A 25,724-nucleotide genomic window follows, 5' to 3' on the forward strand; every position below is an offset into this window, starting at 1 on the left:
AAAAAAAAAAAAAAAAAAAAAAAAAAAGCTGAAGAGGCTACCTGTGATCCCAGCAGCTGGGGAGGCTGAGGCAAGAGGATGCAAGTTCAAAGCCAGCCTCAGCAAAAACAAGGTGCTGAGCAACTCAGTGAGACCCTGTCTCTAAATAAATAAAATACAAAATAGGGCTGGAGATGTGGCTCAGTGGCCAGGAGTCCCTGAGTTCAATCCCAGTAACCCCACCTCCCCCCCAAAAAACTGTATGGGATACGAATTATAGCTCAATAAAGCTTTTAGTTCAAACAAAAAACCAATAGCCACTGCTCAGGCACCTATGTTTAATGAGGGAGGTGAAAACAACATACCTGAAAAATACCCTGAAATAAAAACATAATTTTTATATATCTAAACATTTTATTAATTTAGCAAACATTAATTCAGCATCTGAAATAACAGTCACTGAAGACTTTTTCTTTTAAGATTAAGATCTTGGGTGGGCAGGGAAGGGAGTAAAGCTGTGGATCTTTTTAAGACTTACCAGTGATCTGAAGTTGTGACTTCATGATCAAGCTACCACTGTCAGACATATCACCAATAGGACAGCAAACCTGAACACAGCAAAGAAAACACTGTAAACATCATTAAAAATACATTTAAAAATACATAAACGGTTCTAACCTGGTCATTTCCAACTGAAAACTCCATTAATAAGCAATGACCTTCACATTGCTAAATACATATTTTCAATTCTAGTATTTATCCTACCTAATCATCAGCAAAATCTAATGGTTGATCATCCCTTTCTCTGGGGTTTAACTATAAAATTCAGCATTTTTTATTCTTTCACATACACATAAAAATGCTCAAAGCTAAAATTTAGGCTAAACTATACTGACTAGCTTATTTCCTTCATTTGGGCCAAACTATATTGACTAGTGTGATATAGATTTTTTCTTTGACTTCTTGATTTAAATAGCACCAATTCAAATGTTTATGACCTACAGTCTACTGAAAGAGCCCTTTTATTTTAAATAGAGAAAGTACATACCCTAAAGTCATCAGTGATCACTCAGAAGAGAAATGAGATATAATATAAAACCTTAACACTGTGATGCACAAAGTATGTGATTCAAAATGCTATTATGGGCTGGGGATGTGCCTCAAGCGGTAGCACGCTCGCCTGGCATGTGTGTGGCCCGGGTTTGATCCTCAGCACCACATACCAACAAAGATGTTGTATCCGCCGAAAACTAAAAAAAAAAAATAAATATTAAAAAAAAATTCTCTCTCTCTCTCTTTCTAAAAAAAAAATGCTATTATACATGGGCTGGGGCTATAGCTCTGTGGCAGAGCACTTGCCTAGCATGTGTGAGCACCACATAAAAATAAACAAATATAATAATGGCATTCTGTCCATCTACAACTACAAAAAATAAAAATTTAAATGCTATTATACAGAGAACCTCAAATGGACATCATTACCACATTCTGTACAATTATTATTTCTTCCTCACTACCCAAAAGCCTGTATGCCAAAGCACTATGATATCAAGAGAAGTAAATTACGAGGCAGTGAGAAAAGTCCAGTATAGGGGTGCTGATTTTCTTTTTTTTTTTTGAATTTTTTTAATATTTATTTTTTAGTTTTCGGCGGACACAACATCTTTGTTTGTATGTGGTGCTGAGGATCGAACTCGGGCCGCACGCATGCCAGGCGAGCGCGCTACCACTTGAGCCACATCCCCAGCCCGGGGTGCTGATTTTCTATATGATACAAGTACTATTTTAGTTGCTGACCTATATGTATACTGTTGACAACTTATTAATACCCAAAGTTTCAAAAAATAAATTTAAAGTCTCTACAAAACTAAAATATTTAAAAAACTCAAATTGAATTTATGCAAAAAAAAAAGATTAATGAAAGTATATATTGCAAACATTTTTAGGATCAGGGATTCTCTCCAGATAATTACAGAGAACCACTATGGTATAACTATGAGGTGCTCTGCCAAAAATATGTTGGTAATTTCAATAATTTATGCACTTCTACAAACTAGTTTACAAAATTAAAATTAATTAGATTCTTGAAAGAATAAAACTTAGCATTTGTACACTGGCAGAGAGAAAAACAACCTAAATATCAACAGCCAACCAGTTTAAGAAATCATGTTTTTGTAACAGAATAGACTAGGATGCATCTAAAAGATACTAAAACAAGTATCTTACTAATGACTGAAATGGAATGATTTCAAGAACTTTTTGTTTGTCTGGTTTTTGGCACTGGGGATGGAACCCAGGGCTTTGTGCATGATAGCCAAGTGCTCAACCACTGAGTTACATCCCCAGCTACCTAAGAACATTCCCAAACGGGCAATAGTTACCTTTGGTAGGACGGGACGGGTCTGTGAACTAAAGAAAGTGATTATGTATACCTTTCAATTAAAAAAAAAACAAACATATTGAGCTGGAGTGGTGGTGCATGCCTGCAATTCCAGCAGCTCTGGAGGCTGAGGTAGGAGGATTTCAAGTTCAAAGCCAGCCTCAGCAAGGCCCTAAGCAACTTAGGAAGACCCTGTCTCAAAATAAAAAATAAAAAGGCTAAGGATATGGCTCCATGGTAAAGCACCCGAGTTCAATACCCAGTAAAAAAAAATTATTACTTATTAAAAAAAAAAAAAAACAGGCAAAAATTCCATTCTTCTCCCTTGAGTTCCAGGTTTGACTATTACAACTGCATACATAGTTAAAGAGATTCCAAAATCTCCATACCTAAGCATACCCACTCCAGCCTTAATAGCACCATTATCCATTTAGTAGCTCAAACTAACAATACAAGCATTTTCATTGATTCTTCTCTCACCAAGTTCTAAAAATTCTACCTGCAAAATATACCCTACCAAATAACTTGAAGATACCTATTTTTCTTTATGTCTTTTTAACCATCATTGCCCAAGCTACAGACATACCTTTCCTTTCAAATTACTCCAAAACATTATTGGTTTCCCTGCCTCTGCACTTGCTCCCTCTCACCATCTATTCTCCATACAATAACCTGAATACTCTTTTTAAAATGAGTTATATCATGCTCTATCTGCTTAAAACATCCAAAACTTCCTATCTCACTTAAAACACAATCCAAACTCCTTATTATAAGCTTATAGAAGTACCACTCCATTCTGATTATGACTATTATTCTGTTCCCACCTTATATTATTCTCCCCTTCACCCACTGCAACTTCAGTTTTTTATTTACCAAATACACTCAGGTTATTCCAGTTTTAGGAGCTTTATCCTAATTATTCCCTCAGGTAGGAATACTTTCCCTCAATCTTTAAATGCCTAACACCTTCTTAAATCAAATACCATCTCCTCAGAGAGGCATGCCTTGCCTGCCCAATCTAAAGTAAACTTCTTGATACTTTGTAGTACGTGAATTAAAAATTTTCCGACTTATTTGACTACAAGTCCACAGGAGCAGGCATCTTCTCTACCTTGTGACCCAGTGTCTGGAGTATTCTGTTTGTTAATTAACTCAAGTCCACAATTTACATTGTTTAATTTTTGGTCTCATAAAGTTCTATGGGTTTTGACAAATGTACAATGCCGCCATGATTCCTACATTACAGTATCATACAGAATAATTTCAACACTGTAAAACTCCCATGTTCTTAACCTATACTAATTCCGCTCCCTTTATCCTTAATCCCTGGCAACCACTGATAATTTTACTGTTTCTATAGTTTTGCCTCTTTCAGGGTGTCAAATAGTTTGAAACATAAAATAGTCTTTTCAGGCTGGTTTCTTTTAACCAACAACATGATTTAAGGTTCTTCTAAGATTTTTCATGGCTTAGTATTTTTTTTTTTTTTTGCAGAATATTCCATTATGTAGTTATACCACAGTTGATCCATTCATCTTGGTTGTTTCCAGTTTGGGGCAATTATGAATACTAAAAATATTCATTTGCAAGTTATATGTGAACATGAAATTTTAATTCAATTTGATTAGTAGCAATGCAACTACTAATTCAGTAAAGATAATACTATGTTTTAGCTTTGTAAGAAATTGCTACATGGCCTTCAAAAGTACCTATACCATTTTACATTCCCATCAGGATTAAGGGATAATTCTTGTGACTCTATATGTCACCAGCATTTAGTATTGCCAGATTTTTATTCTTCAGTCATTCTAGTAAGGGTACAGGGATATTTCATTACTGTTTTAATTTGCAATTCTCTTTTGACATATAATGTTGAACATCTTTTCATACACTTATTTGCCATTTATATACACTGTTTGGTTATATTTCTGTTAAGATCTATTGTGTGTGTTTATGTGTGCATGCATGCACATGTGTGGTATTGAGGACTGAACCTGGGGGGCATTCTACCACTGAGCTATACCCTAGTCCTTTTTTTGTGGGGGAGGGAGTCCCCAGGATTGAACTCAGGGGCACTTGACTACTGAGCAGGATCTTGTTAAGTTGCTGAGGCTGGCCTTGAACTTGCAATTCTTTGCTTCAGCCTTCTGCTCACACTGAGATGACAGATGCTCACTTTTTAACTGGGATATATATACTTGTATAGTTGGACACAATACCTTTATTTTATTTATTTTTATGTGGTGCTGAGGATCCAACCCAGCGCCTCGCGCATGCTAGGCAAGCAAAGCTTTACAGATGAGCCCCAGCCCCAGCCCTTAACTGGGTTATTTTATTTTTATTATTGTTGTGTTTTAAGAGGCTTGTTTTTGGCACCAGGGACTGAACCCAGGGAGGCTTAACCATGAGCTGCATTCCCAGCCCTTTTTATTTTTTATTTTAAAACGGGGTCTTGCTAAGTTGCTCGACTGGTTTCAAACTGCAATCCTCCTGCCTAGGCCTCCATAATCGCTGGGATTACAGGTATGTGCCACTCACCTGGTTAAAGAGTTTTTAAAATATAGTTTGGTTACAAGACCTTTATCAGATGTTTTGCAAATATTTTCTCACAGTTTGTGATTTCTCTTTTCACTCATTTAACAATACCTTTCTTTCATAAACTAGGAGGTTTAATTTTTTTATAAAGTCCAAATTATAATTTTTCACACATAATGCTTTTGGTATTCATATCTAAAAATTCATCACCATCTCTACACAAATGGTGCTGTGCCAAATGAATACCTATCTATATGTTAAAGATAGTACCCACCCACCCCCAAAAAAGGATCAAAGAGGGATCAATATTGTTCTCCAAGAAGGACTGATTCAGTACCTTTTCAATGCTACCTTAATTGCTTTTCAGTGTAAAGGCAAACTTATTAACCACTGCAACCTGAGGCAAGGGGTAACAATTGGAGCAAAGAAAGTGAATAGATTGGAAAGAGGATAGGAAAGAAAATACTTGGGAAGAATAAGGGCTTTGAAAAGCTCTGGAGTACTGCAGGAAATCCAGAACTTCATGCATGTGCCCACAGTTGAATTGCATGCTCAAAAAAAAAAACCTGAAAAGACCCTAAGTTCTTAACTCAGTGGCTAACAGGCTCTAAGAAAGCAGGGAATGAAAGCTAAGACAGTTTTAAACTGCCTGCCTAAGCACTGGAGTGCCCAAGAGAACCAAATCTGCAAACACCAGGTAGGTTTGTTTGTTTGTTTGTTTTGGTGTGAGGGATGGTATTCAGTAGTTTAAGGAAATCTGTCAAATCACTAGCTAACCACTAACCTAAAAGAAAAGAGACTTTAGTGGCCACATGTGTCAAGAATACAGACTTTACAAAAGTAATTCAGAAAAGTCACTAAACAAGCAAACAGCAATGATCATAAGCAGCAACAAGCAAACCACAAGGAAGAGGAAGAACCTGGTTTCAACAGTTCCCATATTAAAACATTCAAAATGTTCATAAACTGAACTAAACATGATTCAATGATTCAAAGGATCAAATACCATGATCAAATGGGATTCATCCCTGAGAAGAAAAAATGGTTCAACACATGAATCATTCAATGCAATATACCACATTAACAGAATGAAGGATAAAAATCATGTTATCATCTCAATGGGTGCAGAAGGAGCATCTGAAAAAAATTCATACCTTTCCATGATATTTAAAATAAAATAAAATAAAAAACAAACAAACAACAACAACAAAAAACTCTCAACAGGATTGGGATGTAACTCAGTGGTACAAGCACCTGTCTAGCATGTACCAGGTCTGGAATAAGATCTCCTGCACTACAAAAAAGAAAAAAGAAAAAAAGAACTCCCAACAAAATAAGATCAGAAGGAAACTGCCAGAACATAATAAAGGTCATGTATAAAAAGTCCACAGCTAACATCCTACTCAAATTTGAAAAACTGAAAGCTTTCCTCTAATATCAAGACTTAGACAAGGATGCTTAGTATTTTCCATTTCTATTCAAGATTATCCTGGAAATTCTAGATATAGCAATTAGGCAAGAAAAAACATAATAAAGCCATCCAAATTGAAAAAGAAGCAGCAAAATTATCTTTCACAGATGACAAAAAAACTTAAGATTCCACCAAAAAAAAAAAGTTAGAAGTCATTAATGAATTTAGTAAAGTTACAGGAAACAATATCAAAATACAAAAATCAACATTTCCATGCACTAACAACAAAAAAAAACTATTTGACAAAGAAAATAACTAACAATTTCCTTTACAATAGCATAAAAATGAATAAAATACTTAGGAATAAAATCCCAAGGAGGTAAAAGACTTAAAATAGCAAATGCTATAAAACACTGAAGAATATACAATATAGAAATAAATGGAGCAACATCCCCATGCACTGACTAGAAGACTTAATATTGTTAAAATGTCAATCATATCCAAAGCAACACACAGATTCCACGCAATCTCTACCAAAATCTAAATAGGCTTTTTTGTAGGATAGGAAAAAAAAAAATCCTAAAATCCATACAAAACCAAAAAGGACCCCAAGTAGCCAAAACAATCTTTAGAAAGAACAAAGATAAGGCATTATACTTTATTTCCAAAATGCATTACAAAGCAACAGTAATTAAAATAGTATGGTAATCCAGGCACAGCAGTGCATGCCTGTATTCCCAACTACTGGGAAGGCTGAAGCAGGAGGATCTCAAGTTTGATATTGCCAGCCTTGGCAATTTAGGGAGACCCTGTCTCTAAATAAACAAATAAATAAATGGGGCAGGGGATGTGGTTCAATAGTAGAGTGCCCTTAAGTTTACTCCCTAGTACCATCCAAAAAAAAAAAAAAAAAGCCCAAAATTCTAATTACAGCTTGTTTTTTCCAGTGACCAGCCTCCACCCAGTAGCACACCCAAGAATTACCTCACCAAAACAAATGATGGTCCTATCAACCAGGAAATTCCAAGGGATTTAGGAACTTTGTACCAGATATTCCTATCACTCAGGATATTACATAGCTCTAAGGAGCTCTGTATCAGGAACGGAGGACAAAGACCAAAATACTTACTATATTTCTTACTATAAATCACACTATCTTAAGGGTGAAATGGGGAGTTGCTATTTAGCAGATATAAAAGTTCAGTTCTACAAGATGGATAAGTTCTAGAGATTTGCTGTACAACACTATACTCATAACTAATTGTATACTTAAAATTTTGTTAAGATAATAGTTCTTATATTATCTGTTTTTGTTTGTGGTATTAGAGATTGAACCCAGGATCTCCCATATGATAGGCAAGCATTTTACCACTAAGCTACATCCCCAGTCCTTTTCATTTTATCTTGAGACAAGGTCTCATTAAATTGTTCAGACTGGCCTGAACTTGGAATCCTCCTGCCTCAGCTCCCCAAGTAGTTGGGATTACAAATGTGTGCCCTCACACCCAGGTCCAAAATGTTTTAAATGTCCAACTTAACAAAAAAATTAGCTAAGCCAAGCATGGTGGCATATGTCTGAAATCCCAGCAACTCAGGAGGCTAAGGCAGGAGAATCACATGTTGGAGGCCAGTCTCATCAACTTTGCAATACTCCACGTCAAAATAAAAAGGGCTGGGGATGTACCTCAGTGGTAGAGTGCCCCTGGGTTCAGTCCCAGGTATGCATTTACTTACTAAATAAATTAATAAATAGCAGGACAGGGGCTGGGGATGTGGCTCAAGCGGTAGCGCGCTTGCCTGGCATGCGTGCGGCCCGAGTTCGATCCTCAGCACCACATACAAACAAAGATGTTGTGTCTGCCGAAAACTAAAAAATAAATGTTAAAATTCTCTCTCTCAAAATAAATAAATAAATAAAAATCAATGGCAGGACAAGAAACTAAAAGTATAGCCCATTCACAGCCAAGAAGGAAAATAATAAATTGTTCCTGATGATGCTCAGACACTGGAATTATTATATACCCAAAAGATATGACTTAAGTAATCCCAGCAACTTGGGAGGCTGAGGCAGGAGGATCATGAATTCAAAGCCAGCCTCAGAAAAAGTGAGTTGCTGAACAACTCAGTGAGAGTTGTTATTTAAATACAAATGAGGGTTGGAAATGTGGCTCAGTGGTCAAGTGCCCCTGAGTTCGATTCCTGGTACCAAAAGGAAAAGAAAAAAAAAAAAAAAAGATAAGACTCAAAAGATAGCTGTATATCAATATTTCTAACAGAATTATTTACAACAGCCAAAAGAAGAAGCAACCCAAGTGTCCATCAACCATGCAAATGGATGAACAAAATTTGGAATACTGATACAGTGGATTATTTAATTTAAAAGGGAATGGCTTAGGGATGCAGCTCAGGGGTACAGCATGCATAAAGCCCTGTTTGGATCTCCTAAGTAAAACAAGCCAAACCCAAAAGAACATATCATTCCACTTATATAAAATAGCTAAAATAGGCAAATTCATAGAAACCATATGTAGATGAGAGGCAACTGGGCTGGAGGAAAAGAGGAATGGGAGTTATTTCTTTCTAGATCCAGTGGTTCCATTTGTGGTGATTTAAGTTTTTGAAATAGTAGTGCTAGACGCATAACAACTGAATGCAATTATTGTCACTGAACTGTACAGTTAGAAATGATAAAAGTGGCAAATTTTACAGTATAAGAAAGAAGGAAGGGACTGAGGATGTGGCTCAAGCGGTAGCGCGCTCGCCTGGCATGCGTGCCGCCCGGGTTCGATCCTCAGCACCACATACAAACAAAGTTGTTGTGTCCACCGAAAACTAAAAAATAAATATTAAAAAAAATTCTCTCTTAAAAAAAAAAAAAAAAAAAAAAAAGAAAGAAGGAAGAGAGACTCTGAATAGACCTATGACAAGAGTTGAATTAAATAATGAAAAACATTCCCCAAAACAAACACCTAAGGACAGATGACTTCATAGGTGAACATTTATAGAGAATTAGTATCAATTCTCCACAAATTCTTCCCAAAAACACATGAAAATACTTTCTAACTCATTCTAGGAGGCTAGTCTGACTCTGAGGACAAAATGTGACTTACAAATACAGAGGCAACATCCTCAAAAAAATACCAACAAATTAAATCCATCAATATATTAACAGGGTTATACACTACGACCAATTGAGATTTATACCAAGAATACATACCTGATTAAAATCCAAATTTTATAAAAGCCACAAGAGAAAGGAATCAGATTACATAGGGAGAAAACAATTAGGTTATGTACAGATTTTTCAACCCAGGCCCTGAAAGCTAGAAGATCCTGGAACAACATATACGAAGCTCTGAAAGAAAATGGATACCAACCAAGAATCTTCTATCCAGCAAAATAAGCCTTAGATTTGATGATAAAATAAAAACTTTCCATGATAAACAAAAGTTCAAAGAATTTACAACTTGAAAGCCTGCACTATAGAACATCCTCAGCAAAATATTCCATGAAGAGGAACTGAAAAAACAACAATGAAAATCAGCAAAGGGAAATATTACACTAAAGGAAAAACTAATCAAAGGAGAAACCAAGTCAAGTTAAATACCAAAAATAAACAAAAATGTCTGGGAATACAAATCATGTCTCAATAATAACCCTGAATGTTAATGGCCTAAACTCACCAGTCAAAAGACATAGACTGGCATAGTGGATTTAAAAAAAAGACCCAACAACATGCTGCCTCCAAGAGACTCATCTCATAGGAAAAGACATCCACAGACTGAAGGTGAAAGGTTGGGAAAAATCATACCACTCAAATGGACTGCAGAAGCAAGTTTCTATCCTCATATCAAATAAAGCAGACTTCAAGCCAAAGTTAATCAAAAGGGATAAAGAAGGATATTTCATACTGCTTAAGGGAACCATTCATCAACAAAACATAACAATAATAAATTTATATGCCCCCAAACAATGAAGCATCTACATTCATCAAACAAACCCTTCTCAAGTTCAAGAGTCAAACAGACTACAACACAATAATTCTGGATGACTTTAACACACCTCTTTCACCACTGGATAGATCTTCCAAAGAAACTGCAGATCTCGATAATACAATCAAAAACTGAGACTTAACTGACATGTAGAATATTTCATCCTTCAATGAACGAATATACTTTCTTCTCAGCAGTACATGGATCCCTCTCTAAAATAGATCATATATTATGGTACAAAGCAACTCTTAGCAAATCTAAGAAAGTAGAGATAATACCCTACATTCTATCAGATCATAATGGAATGAAATTAGAAATCAATGATAAAATATAAAAATACAAGCTACTCCAACACCTGGAGACTAAATAATATGCTACTGAATAAACAATGGGTTCCAAAAGACATCAAGGAGGAGATTAAAAATTCTTAGAGGTGAATGTAAACACAGATACAATGTATCAAAATCTCTGGGACACTATGCGGCACTAAGAGGAAAGTTCATTGCATAGAGTTCATTCCTTAAAAGAAGAAAAAGTCAACAAATAAATGACTTAACATTACATCTCAAAGTCCTAGAAAAAGAACAAATCAACACCAAAAGCAAGATATAATTAAAATCCAAATAATTAAATTCCAGAGACAGGAAATAATTAAAATCAGAACTAAAATTAATGAAATTGAAACAAAAGAAACAATTGGAAAAATTGACAAAATAAGAAGCTGGTTCTTTGAAAAAAATAAATAAAATTGACAAACCCTTAGCCATGCTAATGAAGAGGAGAGAGAAAACTCAAATTACTAAAACATACATGATGAAAAAGGAAATATCACAATAGACACTACAGAAATACAGAAGATAATTAGAAATTATATTGAAAACTTGTACTCCGGTAAAATAGAAAATATTGAAGGCATTGACAAATTTCTAGAATCATATGATTTGCCCAAATTGAATCAGGATGATATACACAATTTAAACAGATCAATTTCAAGCAATGAAATAGAAGACACCATCAGAAGCCTACCAACCAAGAAAAGCCCAGGAGCGGATGGATACACAGCCAAGTTTTACAAAACTTTTTAAAGAAGAACTAATATCAATACTCTTCAATTTTTTTTCAGGAAGTAGAAAAAGAGGGAGCACTTCCAAACTCATTTTATGAGGCCAATATCACCCTGATTCCAAAACCAGGCAAAGACACATCAAAGAAAAAAAAAACACTTCAGACCAATACCTCTAATGAACATAGATGCAAAAATTCTCAATAAAATTCTGGCAAATGAAATACAAAAACATATCATAAAGATAGAGCACCACAATCAAGTGGGTTCATCCCAGGGATGCAACGTTGCTTCAACATACAGAAATCAATAAATATAATTCATCACATCAATAGACTTAAAGATAAGAATCACATGATCATCTCAATAGATGCAGAAAAAGCATTGGACAAAATACAGCACCCCTTCATGTTCAAAACACTAGAAAAACTAGGGATAACAGGAACATATCTCAACATTGTAAAAGCTATCTATGCTAAGCTCCAGGCCAACATCATTCTAAATGGAGAAAAATTGAAAGCATTCCCTCTAAAAACTGGAAAAAGACAAGGATATTCTCTTCCACCATTTCTATTCAACATAGTTCTTGAAACACTGGCCTGAGCTATTAGACAAAAGAAATTAAAGGGATATGGATAGGAGAAGAAGAACTGAAATTAGCATTACTTGCTGACGATATGATTCTATACCCAGACAATCCAAAAAAAAAAAAAAAAAAAACCACCAGAAAACTTCTAGAACTAGTAAATGAATTCTGCAAAGTAGCAAGAACAAAATCAACACCCATAAATCAAAGGCATTTCTGTATATCAGTGACAAATCCTCTGAAAGAGAAAAGAGGAAAACTACCCCATTTACAATAGCCTCAAAAAAATAAATAAATAAAATACTTGGGAATCAACCTAACAATAGAGGTTAAAGACCTTTACAACAAAAACTACAGAACGCTAAAGAAAGAAATTAAAGAAAACCTTAGAAGATGGAACAATCTCCCTTGTTCTTGGATAGGCAGAATTAATATTGTCAAAATGACCATACTACCAAAAGCACTATACAGATCTAATGCAATTCAAATCAAAATCCCAATAACATTCCACATAGAAATAGAAAAGGCAGTCATGAAATTCATCTGGAAAAATAAGAGACCCAGAATAGCTAAAGCAATGCTTAGCAAGAAGGGTGAAGCAGGTAGCATCACTATACCAGACCTTAAACTATACTACAGAGCAACAGTAATAAAAACAGCATTGTATTGGCACCAAAATAGACTGGTAGACCAATGGTACAGAATAGAGGACACAGAGACTAACCCACCTAATTACAGTTATCGTACATTAGACAAAGGCGCCAAAAACATACATTGGAGAAAAGATAGCCTCTTCAACAAATGATGCTAGGAAAACTGGAAATCCATATGCAGCAAAATAAAATTAAACCCCTATTTCTCACCATGCACAAAATCAACTCAAAGTGGATTAAGAACCGAGGAATTAAACCACAGATCTGTGTCTAATAAAAGAAAAAGTAGGTCCAAATCTCCATCATGTCAGATTAAGCCCCTACTTCCTTAAGAAGACTCCTATAGAGTAAGAATTAAAATCAAGAATTAATAAATGGGATGGATTCAAACTAAAAAGCTTCTTCTCAGCAAAAGAAACAATCAGTGAGGTGAATAGAGAGCCTACAGCTTGAGAGCAAATTTTTACCACGTGCAAGCACATCAGAGCACTAATCTCTAGGATATATAAAGAACTCAAAAAGCTAAACACTAAAAAACAAAATAACCCAATCAATAAATGGGCCAAGGACCTGAAGAGACACTTTGCAGAAAGTGATGTACAATCAATCAACAAATATATGAAAAAATGTTCAATGGGGCTGGGGTTGTGGCTCAGTGGTAGAGCGCTCACCTAGCATGTGCAAGGCCCTAGGTTGGATCCTCAGCACCACATATAAATAGAGGTATTGTGTGTAACTACAACTAAAAAATAAATAAATATTTTTTAAAAATCAGAGAAATGCAAATCAAACTACTCTAAGATTTCATCTCACTCCAGTCAGAATGGCAGCTATGAAGAATACAACCAACAATAAGTGTTGGCAAGGATGTGGGGGAAAAGGTACACTCATACATTGCTGGTAGGACTGCAAAATGCTGAAGCCAATATGGAAAGTAGTATGGAGATTCCTTAGAAAACTGGGAATGGAACCACCATTTGACCCAGCTATCCCACTAATGCCGCAGTCTGGCTGGCCACAATTCAGAAGCCACTTGTCAAAAGAAACGAACTTTATTTTTAGAACACACGCTGCACCACACAGCTCTTCAGGAATTCCCTAAGAGCCCAACTGCCACCACCGGCTTCCCACAAGCCTCTCAACCTACCCCACTCCTCCTGCTCTTGAGGCCGATTGGCTGGGTCACATGGGTGGAGCCAAAAAAAGTCCCCCAATGAGCAGCTCCCCGGTCTGAAAGGGCGGGGAAACAGCCCAATGAGCATCACCGCAGAGGAGCCAATCAGTTGGCAGCTAGAAGTTTGCTGGGGCAGCTGTGAGCCAATCATCAGCTGGCAGCTGGAAGTCTGCTGGCAGCTGGAAGTTTGCTGGGGCCCCTTGGGCTGTGGCTCTCAATATCAGTCTATATCCAAAGGACTTAAAAACAGCATACTACAGGGACATAGCAACATCAATGTTTATAGCAGCACGATTCACAATAGGTACACTGTGGAACCAACCTAGATGCCCTTTAGTAGATGAATGGATAAAGAAAATGTGGTATATATACACAATGGAATATTATTCAACAATAAAAGAGAATAAAATCATGGCATTTGCAGGTAAATGGATGGAGCTGGAGAATCTAATGATAAGTGAAGTTAGCCAATCCCAAAAAACCAAATGCCAAATGTTTTCTCTGATATAAGAAGGCTGATTCATAGTAGGGTTGGGAAGGGGAGCATGGGAGGATTAAACAAACTCTAGATACGGCAAAGAGATGGGAGGGGAAGGGAGCGGCATGGAGGTAGAAAAGATGGTGGAATGAGATGGACATCACTACCCTAAGTACATGTATGAAGACAAGAATGGTGTGAATATACTTTGTATACAACCAGAGGTATGAAAAATTGTGTTCTATATATGTAATATGCATTGTAATGCATTCTGCTGTCATATATTACAAATTAGAATAAAAAATTTTAAAAATCCAAATTTTAATGTCATATCACTAAAGGGCAAAACGTGATTATTTCAATATATGCAAAAAAGTATTTAACAAAATTAAATACCTTTTATGATTAAAAACACTCAGCCTCTGGGAGCAGCTCAGGAGGCTGAATATAAGGATAGTCGTAACCTAAGAAGGGCCTTAGCCCATAACTCCATTTTGAAATAAAACTGCAGTCCCCACCAGGCACCTACAGAGCCCTCCAATATGGTCATCAGGCATAGCCTGATAAAATAATTCACTTTCCACAATCCTGATAAAACTCAAGAGTGAAGTCTGTCATTTGCCTTTGCCCTGATAAAGGAAGGCATAAGGCGAGAGATCAGAGCGGAGACCACCAGACCAGATGGCTTGACCTCAGAACACAGACTCTGATAGGGATTGAAAAGGTGGTCAGAAGCCCCCAAATTTAGTATGAATGATGGAGTGAATGAACAGACATTCAGCCAGTCGACACTGATGCACACAAGCTCAGAGCCTGATGAGGACCTGGACTGACATCCCAACTTTTCTCATTTGTCTGATCCTCTGCGTCATCCTCAAACTCTACAGCAGCCTCTAGACTCTGGTGAAAAAAGGACTTCTCCTTATGACCATCTCCTCAGCCCACCATCAACTATACTCCAGGAGAAGCCTCTATCGATTCCTGACCTGGTCGCTGCAGTCTGTGTGAGTGTAAATTTGCTGGACTTGAGACCTAAGACTTAAGACTTTAAATCTAGCACTTAAGCTTAGCCATGCAGAGGGAATGTCTGTAATAGGTCTGTCATGATTAAGAATGTTTGCCATGCTTAGAATTAACTGAGAACTGTTTGCTTTGAATTGATTATGTCAATTGCAATGCCTAGCATTAAGGATTGTCATTCCTTGATTAAGAACCTATAAAGTAAAATTGTATTAAGTGATTTGAGTGAATAAAACACTGAAAAGGGCAGAAATGCGTGAATATTCTTTATTTCTCCCCTCAACTGCAGAAGTCGCAACTTTTGCCCATCAAGACACTGACGCAGGAGGATTTTGAGTTCAAAGCCAGCTTCAGCAACTTAGGGAGGCTCTAAGCAACTCAGCGAGACCTTGTCTCTAAATAAAATATAAAAAAGGGCTGAGGACGTGGCTCAGTGGTTAAGTGCCCCAAGTTCAATACCCAGTAACAAACAACAACAACAAAAATACAACAACAACAACAACAAACACACAAACAGCAAGGAAAAAGTAACTTTCCTCCACCTAATACAGGGTGTATCTGTGAAAAGCCAATAGCTGACTTACAGTGAAAGACTAAATGCTTTTAAAAGATCAAGAAGAAAACAAAGATAAGTGCTATAACCACTCTTTTTTTGGGGGGGGGGGGCACGGGGGGGGGTGGTACGTGGGGATTGAACTTGGGGACATTCAACCACTGAGCCACATCCCCAGCCCTATTTTGTATTTTATTTAGAGACAGGGTCTCATTGAGTTGCTTAGGGCCTCACCATTGCTGAGGCTGGCTTTGAACTTGCAATCCTTCTGCCTTAGCTTCCCAAGCTGCTGGGATTACAGGCATGTGCCACCAAGCCTGGCTATAATCACTTTTTATTTGGTATTATACTAGAGATTCTAGAGATTATTCTAGAGATTATGAAAATAAAAGATATACAGACTTAAGAGGAAGAAGTAAAATTACCTTTGTTTGCAGATGGCAAGATCTTACATATAGAAAATCCTAAATAACTCACTTAAAAAACCATTAAATTTATCAAGGTTGAGAAATACAAAATTAATATACAAAGACAACTCCTCCTAGTAGCAATACAATATATAAAATTAAGGAAATAATTTTATTTATAACTGCATCGAAATTAATAAAATACTTAAGAACTTTTTAAAAATAAGTGCAAAATTTCTGTGTGATAGGAGCATCTGGTTCAGAGCTCTTACATCCCTTGTAATTTCCTGGGTAATAGGAACATCATTTGTTCTAAATGAATCAAAAGACATTCCATGTTCACAAACTGGATGGTTTAATATTGTTAAAATAGAAATAGTCTCCAATTTATCTATATATTACATTTAATCACTATTAAAAAAATCCCAATTGGATTGGAAATTAGCTCAGTGGTACAGCACTTGCCTAGCATGCATACACATTAGGAGCTGGATTAGATACCTAGCATGGGGGAGGAATGATTTTGCTACCTTCATTTTTTACAAAAATTCACAAGTTGATGGAAATGCTTCAAAGGATCACAAATAGCAAAAACAATAATGAAAATGGAAAAGCTGAAGGACTCACACAGCTTCAAAACATACTAAAAGGGAAAGGCTGGTGTTATAGCTCAGTTGTAGAGTGCTTGCCTAGCACGTGTAAGGCACTAAGTTTGATCCTCAGCACCACATAAAAATAATAAAATAAAGGTATTGCGTCCGTCTACAACTTAAAAAAAAATACTAAAAGCTATAATAATCAATACAGTGAGGGGCTGCGGCTAGGGCTCGATGGCAGAGCACTTGCCTAGCACGTGTGAGGCTCTGGGTTTGATCCTTAGCACCAATACAAAAATAAGCAAATAAAATGAAGATATGCTGTCCATCTATAATTACCAAAAAATAAATACATAAATAAAACAAAACAAAAGATAGAGTGGTAGGGACACAGCCATAACACAGATCAGTGTAATAGAACTGAGTCTAGATGACACTGGTTTTTTACAAAGGTGCCAAAATGATTAAAATGTTCAACAAATGGTATTAGGACAATTGGATATTTCCGCAGAAGAATGAATTTGGGTCCTTGCCTCACAGCTTCGGTTACCTTAGATCACAAACTGAAATGTAAGAGTTATCACTATGAAATTCTTAGAAGAAAATAGGTGCAATTTTATGTGACCGTACATTAGGTACTGTTATCTTAGGTTTAATACCACAAGCACAAGCAACAAAAGAAAAATAATAAACTAGACATACTCAAAATTTACTTTTGTGCTTCAAAAACACCAGTAAGAAAGTAAAGACAACCCACAAAATGGGAGAAAATTTTTGTAAATCGTACATCTGGTAAGAGGATCTACAATATACAAGTAATTATTAGAATTCAACACAAAAAGGCAAATGGCTCAATTAAAAAATAAAAACCACAAACAGCCAATAAGCACACAAAAAGATGTTCAATATCATTAGGCCTGAGGACTTGCAGATCAGACCACAATGAAATATCATAGCATAACCACTAAAATGTCTATAACAAAAAGATATATAACAAGTGTTGGCAAGGATATGGAGAAACTTTTGGGAATAGAAAATGATGCAACCACTATGGAAAACAGTTTATCAGTTCCTCAGAAAGTTAAAATAGAATTACCTAGTTATTCATCAATTCAACTCCTAGATATATAACCTAGGAACTGAAAACACACTCCTCACAAAACATTGTACACAAATACTCACTACCTGGGGCTAGGGATATAGCTCAGCTGGTAGAGTGCTTGCCTCACATGCACAAGGCCCTGGGTTCAATCCCCAACACCACAAAACAAACAAAAAAAGACAACAAATACTCACTGCCTTATTCATAATTACCAAAAAGTGAAAAAGACCCAAATGCCCATTAACTAATGAACAGATAAATGAAATATGGGATACTCACAAGATGGAATATTATTAAGCAAAGGAAATGAAGTACTAATAAATGCTACATCTTGAAAATACTATGCTAAATGGAAAAAGTCAGTAAAAAGGACTATAGATTGTATAATTCCATGTATGTCCAAAACAAGCAAATCTATAAAAGTAATAATAAGCACTATTGACTGGCTTGAACTAAGGAGATAAGGGATTGTGTACAATTCCTAAGGGACACAGGATTTTTTTGCGGGGGTGGGGGAGATGATGTTTCAAAATTGTGATGAATACAAAACTGAATACACTAAAAGTATTAAAAGTCATTAAATTGTACATTTTTTATGGGTATATGCTATGGAATGTGAACTATATCTCAACAATGCTACTTAAAATACAATGAAAATAATGAAATGAAAAATCTATTTTCTAGATGAAAATAATTTATCACCAACAGACTCTCACTAGAAGAATTCTAAATAATATACTTTAAGAGTAAGGCAGGCTGAAGATGAAGCTCAGTGGTACAGCCCTCATCAGTACCACCAAAAAAAGAAACAAAAACAAAGCAGACTGACCCTCAAAGGGAGTTCTGTACCTCAAGATGCAACAATGACAAAAAAAAAAAAAAAAAAAGGTATGCATTAGGTAAAGGTAGATTCAAAATACACATAACTATGTCTAATTTGAGGATCAAAAAAAATCAATGTAAAAAGCTAAAATATTGGGGCTGGGGTTGTGGCTCAATGGTAGAGTGCTTGCCTCACACGTGGGTTCAATTCTCAGCACCGCATATAAATAAATGAATAAAATAACGGTCCGTCAACACTAAAAAATATTTAAAAAAAAAAAAAAAAGCTACAATATTGCGGCTAGGGTTGTGGCTCAGCAGTAGCGCACTTGCCTGACATGTGTGAAGCACTGGGTTCAATTCTCAGTACCACAAATAAATAAATAAAATAAAGGCATGGGACCTCAGCCTCTTCCTCTTTTTGTCTTCCGAGTCCGTTGCTACATAATACACTCCCCCCGTGATGTATTATCCCCATAACCAGAGGCCTAAAAGCAATGAAAATGCCTGATCATGAACTGAAACCTCCAAACTTGTAAACCAACATAAACCTTTATAAATCCATGTATTTCAGGTTTCTGTTACACTTACCCAGGAAATGAGGATATTAACTCTCTTGATTTCTCATGTAAAATAACAACTTAGCCAAAAATAACTCACTTTGGTGACAACACGGAACTTAGGATGAGTGACTCCATTTTGATCTACAAGGGTCTATTGGGGCTTGTGTAGGGGCTTAGTCCAAAATTACAGCATCCTATAATTTTTAACAAGGATAGGAATAGGAATGACTGAAGTTAATTGTTCTAAGAACAATATAATATATTCTTCAGGACAAAGCAAAGACAACGATTAACTTTTGTAAAGTTAATCTGCAAGTTAAAATTTCAAGGGTAAGCAATAAGGAAATAAAAGGTGTACAAATTCCAAACAAATATGGGGAAAGAGGGAAAAAAGTATTAATCCCTAAAGAAGGCTGAGGCAGGAAAATGGCAAGTTCAAGGCCAGTCTGGGCAACTTAGCAAGATTGTCTCAAAATACAGAATTTTTATTTTTTTATTTTTTATTTTTTATATGTGTTTTATAACAAGTGAGATATGTCTTTTTTTTTTTCCAGAGAGAGAGAATTTTTTTTGAGAGAGAGAGAATTTTTTTTTTTAATATTTATTTTTTAGTTTTTGGCGGACACAACATCTTTGTTTGTTTGTGGTGCTGAGGATCGAACCCGGGCCGCACACATGCCAAGCGAGCGCGCTACTGCTTGAGCCACACCCCCAGCCCCAAATACAGAATTTTTAAAAGGGCTGGGGATGGAGCTTAGCGGTAGAATACCCCTAGGTTCAAGTCCCTGTACCACATGTACACTAAAACACATAAAATATCAATCCAAACAAATGAAAAAAGTAGACCAGATAGAAGAATTAAAATTTGCAAGACAAGTACATTTACAAAAAGATGATAGGTTAAACACTCGCTTCTGAATACCCTTTCTAAACTCTAGAGAAGGAATTTTAAAAATAATAGTAAAAGTCAGAAAAAAACAGAAGTAGACAAGGAGATGATCCACATGATACCATGATTATAGGCACAAGTCACTGTACATCTCTGCAAACCTACAATGTCCTATGCTGAGAGTATAGACTGTGATAAATGTGCCACCCTGATGCCAGGTGTTAACAGCAGAGGAAATTGTTCGTCATGGGGGAAAGCCTATATTTCTGCTCAATTTTCTGTAAACCCTAAGCTGTTCTAAAAATAATTTTAAAAAAGAAAGGAAGGAAGGAAGAAAAAACAGAAGTAGAAACAACAGCAAGCAAGACTTCACAAAACTAGAAAGCAGATGGTCTAATGCTAACTGACAGCACACCCAAGAAAGCTGACTCCTATCTGGGTAATAAAACCAAGATAGCTTACATTCATTGCAGCATCTTCACTCAAGAGGAGGTGCCAGGGAATTCTGAAAGTAGGGAGTAAGGTGGGACAAGTAAGCCAGGACTGGAGCCAGGCATGGTGATGAACACCTGCAATCCCAGTGATTTTGGAGGATTGCAAATTAGAGGCCAGTCTCAGCAATTTAGCAAGGCCCTAAGCAACTTAGTTAGACCCTGTCTCAAAATAAAAAAGGTTGGAGATGTAGCTCAGTGGTTAAGCACTCCTGGATTCAATCCCAGGTACAAAATAAAAAGCAAGCTTGTTTATCAAGCTTTTTAATCCTTAAATCCCCTATTTTCACACTAGAAGGCTCAGGGTTTTTTATTCCAGGAAGGATAAAATAGAGCTTCTCTGGAAGAGGTAACCCCAAGCACAGTTCAAGGCTAGAGAACAGTATCATAACTGGGGGTATATACAAACTGAATGACTGAACTCACCAAGTTCTCTTCTAGATTGGCTTCCAGCCTACTGTAGCCAGGTCTTAATCAACTATACAGGAGTAAAGACAAGTCTTCTCATTAAAGTTTCCCAAACTATCTATCAGATAATCTTACAGTGAGGTTCTCAGTTACCAAGCCTTCCCTGCACTACACACACATTCGAGCTTCCAATGATATTTTGTCTCCCAATATCAGGCATGATATGTTAGTAGGCAATATGAAAAATGTCTATTGTGAAAAGTGATGACAATGGAAAAAAAATTTAAAAACAAACAACAAAACCAACATTAAGGGCTGGGGTTGTGGCTCAGTAGTAGAGAGCTTGCCTAGCATGTGTGAGGCACTGGGTTCAATCCTCAGCACCACATAAAAATAAATAAATTAATTAAAGATTTATTTACTACAATTTAAAAAAAACAACATTAATATCCTAGAAAAATAAAAAGGTACACATTCATGAAACAAAAACAGGACGCCACTAAAAAGGACACTGAAAGACAAGAAAAGAAACTGGTATGAAAACTCTTCCCCAAACAGGAATATGCTATGGAGATAGGCTAAACTAACTTGGTCAGATTTTAAGAAGCCTGAAATTGCTAGTTCTGTATATATATTTGTTTGTACAAACACTGGAACAGGGATCAATTGATACCAGCTACTGCCAACCTGACAAAGAAACTTGGCTGCCAGAGCCATGATGTAATGTTTTTGTTTTCTTTTGTTTTGGGTACCAGGGATTGAACTCAGGGGCACTCGACCACTAAGCCGCATCCTCAGCCCTATTTTGTATTTTATTTAGAGAAAGGTCTCACTGAGGTGCTCAGCACCTCACCATTGCTGAGGCTGGCTTTGAACTTACAATCCTCCTACCTCAGCCTCCTGAGCTGCTGGGATTACAGGAGTGTGCCACCACACCCAGCATGATATAATTTAAAATAATACAACTTTAAACCACGTTTTTTTTTAGTTTGTGAGAGGGCAACATATTGCTTTTCCTGACATCTAAATGCATAGTTGAGTATCCTATTCTGTATTTTCATATTTATATTTAAACTCTCATTATCTAAGAAATTGTAACATAAGATGATCTAATGCATATATCTTCCAAACACATTATGGGTAGATTCTGAAAGATTGATATAGTCAATGTCATCTCATTAATAATGACCAACAGTATTAAGTAAGCACCACCATAGTCGCTGTAGTTACTAGATCATATAACATCTCCAATCTGAGGCTCTGAAATAGAGGTCTGCAGAGATTTTCTGTAAAAGGTCAGCAAGTAAGAATTTTAGGCTTTGATTCTCTGTCACAACCACTCAATCCTGCCACTGTTGTGTGAAAGCAGCTATAGGTAATGCAAATGCAAGGATTATGCTCCCATAAAATTTTACTTAAAAAAATAAAATAAAAGCAGAAAGCCAGATTTGGCTAACAGACCACAGTTTGGTAACCCCTGCTTTCAGGCATTACAGTGAAAAAAACAGGGACTATTTGAGAACAACCTACATCACTTTCACTGCTGAAAACTGGGAACTATGAAGAGGCAAAATTCCTTGAGACATCAGAATAAAAAAATGGGTATAGATGGAAAAATCTTGTAATTAAATTTTCTTTTTTCATCTTTACCCCCATTACTACTTCCTTCATTTGGGTTTCCTTGAACTATCATAGTAAGTTCAACATTCCTCCATGCCTCGTGCTAACATGTCAACTATAGTATTACCAAAGGATAATTTTGGGGGATGCAGAGGAGAGGCGTTACAGGTGCTCTGTTCACTGAGCTACATACCCAGTCTTTTTTTGTAATTTTGAGATAGGGTCTTACTATGTTATTGAGGCTGGCTTCAAGCATGCCATCCTGTCTCAGCCTCCCAAATCACAGTGCGTGTATCACTGTGCCTGGCTGCCAAAAGAATTTTTAAGACCTCTGAAGATCCTCCATGATCTTGGCTTACCCACTTCTCTAATTTCACCTGCCATTCTCCTATACAAGCCTCATGTTTTGAGTACAAAGAATTACTCATAGTACACCAACATGTCATCTGTTTAATGCTTCTATAGCTTACTTATCTTATTATTCCTTCTGTTCAAAATTTGGCTTCTTCCCCAGGTTCCCATTCATCTGGTCTTCTTTTATCCTTCACTCTGCTTAAGCATCTTATCTAGTTATCCTTCCCTAAACTACAAAGCAAAAATAATCAATTTCTTCTTTTTATCAAATTTCTTCTTTATATACTATAGGATACATTATTACATGTTAAGTAGTACATAGGCTTTAGAATCAGACAGATCTACACCCACATTCCAGCACTGTTGCTCTGTGAACTTCAGTAAATTACTAAAACTTCACTGAGCCACATTTTCTTCACCAATAAAGTGGGCATATTTAATATCAATGTTCAAAGCAGTTCAATTCACAATAGCTAAGCAATGGAACCAACCTAGTGTCCTGCAACAGATGAATGGATAAAGAAAATGTGTTACATGTACACAATGGAATATTACTCAGCCATAAAGAAGAATGAAATTATGACATTTGCTGGTCATTGGATGGAACTGGAAACTATTATGCTAAGTGAAATAAGCCAATCCCAAAAAACAAAGGCGAAATGTTCTCTCTGATATGAGGATGCTGACTCACAATAGGTGGGTAGAGAGGCTGGAGGAGTGAAGATTCACTGGATGGGACAGGTGGTATGGGGGTATGACAGAGAGAATGGGAATGGGAAAGACAATAGAATGAATCACACATAACTTTCCTAAGTTCATATATGAATACACAACCAGTGTAACTTCACATCATATACAACCACAAGAATGGGAAGTTATACTCCACGTATGTGTAACACATCAAAGTACATTCTACTGTCACGTATAACTAAAAAGAACAAATTAAAAAGTGGGCATATTTAATTGTAGTTTTGTTGTTTTATAGACTGGGATAATACTGTAAAATGCAAAAGACACTCTTAAGCCTAGTAAGTGTTAAACAGATGTCTCCTATTTTCTGTTTGCAAAACTGTTTCCCCTTTCAAACTCTCTTCTTGAGGTCAGGAACCATTCATCTTTACAATGCTAGAACCTAACAATGCCTGAAGCACATAATAGCAAGCTCTCAGATATTTAAATCAGTAAATAAATGAACATGAAAAGATTATGTGGGTTCAGTGGTAAAGTGCTTGCCTAGCAAGTATAAGGCCTGGGTTCAATCTCCATCAAAGAAGAGGAAGAAGAGGAAGAGGAAAAGAAGGGGGAAAGGAAAAAGAGGAGGAGGAAGATACTAAAGGTGAATTTTTCTCTAATACCTAAAAAAACCTATTGAAGTTAGAATATCCTTGTTATTGAAATAATAATAACCAACCTAAGTGCCCTGCAACAGATGAATGGATAAAGAAAATGTGGGGGCTGGAGATGTGGCTCAAGCGGAAGCGAGCTCGCCTGGCATGCGTGCGGCCCGGGTTCGATCCTCAGCACCACATACAAACAAAAGATGTTGTGTCTGCCGAGAACTAAAAAAGAAATAAATATTAAAATCTCTCTCTCTCTCTAAAAAAATTTAAAAAAAATGTCTGATTTCTGACCATGAACTTTCCTTTAAAAAAAAAAAAAAAGAAAATGTGGTACATGGAATATTACTAAGCCATAAAGAAGAATGAAATCATGGCATTTTAAGGCTTAAAACTACAATTACAATCCAAACTACTCACAATTCACCAAATAAATGGGAGCACTAATAACGTATACAAGAGTTTATATTTATGAATAACTTCAGTTAGTATTTATTTATTTATTTATTTTGGTGCTGGGGATTGAACCCAGGAGCATTTTACTGCTGAGCTATATACCCAGTCCTTCTCATTTTTTATTTTGAGATATGGACTCACTAAGTTGCTGAGACTGTGGCTCAGCCTCCTAAATTGCTGGGACTACAGACATGCACCACCAAACCTGGTATGAAATTACAACTCTTTTTGTCTATAGTGATAATGTAAAAGCAACCAATTAACATACACTGCATAAAGTTTCACACTCGTCTCCATCACAGTAGTAAATAATATAGATTTACAAAGATAAGCAGGCTTTTGACTTCCCCGAATATAAAATATGAGAGAAAACTATAATACAAATAATTTTAATTGGCATTCTGTTCTGTGAATGTACAAGTAACATACCATATGGAAACAGCCAGGTTAGGTGGTTCATGCCTGTAATCCTACTGGTTTGGGAGGCTAAGGTAGAAGGATTCCAAGTTCAAAGTCAGCCTCAGCAATTTAGAGAGGCCCTAAGCAACTTAGTGAGACTCTGTCTCAAAAAAATAAATATAAAATGGGCTTAGGAATGTGGGTCAGTGGTTGAATACCCCTTTGTTCAATCCCTGAAACAAAAAAGAAAAAAGAGAAAGGAAAAAAAGAAGTACTGGCCATAATAACCAATTATGACTTTGTGGTAAAGGGGAACTTGAAAGTGAAAAATATAATAGGAGGGGCTGGGGTTGTGGCTCCATAGTAGAGCGCTTGCCTAGCATGCGTGAGGCACTGGGTTAGATCCCCAGCACCACATAAAAATAAACAAACAAAATAAAGGTATTGTGTCCATCT

The 25,724-nt window shown here is 36.4% G+C and overlaps 1 protein-coding gene across 4 annotated transcripts in view; it reads right to left on the minus strand.

The window, feature by feature from the left end:
• Itch (itchy E3 ubiquitin protein ligase) overlaps nucleotides 1-25,724 on the minus strand; it is a 137,051-nt gene that overhangs the window by 82,899 nt on the left and 28,428 nt on the right. For all 4 annotated transcript variants that reach the window (XM_048811095.1, XM_015481533.2, XM_048811094.1 and 1 more), the window contains one exon: nucleotides 518-587. In XM_048811095.1, coding sequence (XP_048667052.1) covers nucleotides 518-566 — 49 coding nt within the window. In that variant the 5' untranslated portion in view covers nucleotides 567-587. The remainder of the gene's footprint in view (nucleotides 1-517; nucleotides 588-25,724) is intronic.

This window comes from Marmota marmota, unplaced genomic scaffold, assembly GCF_001458135.2.
Source record: "Marmota marmota marmota unplaced genomic scaffold, marMar, whole genome shotgun sequence".
Classification (NCBI taxonomy): Eukaryota; Metazoa; Chordata; class Mammalia; order Rodentia; family Sciuridae; genus Marmota; species Marmota marmota.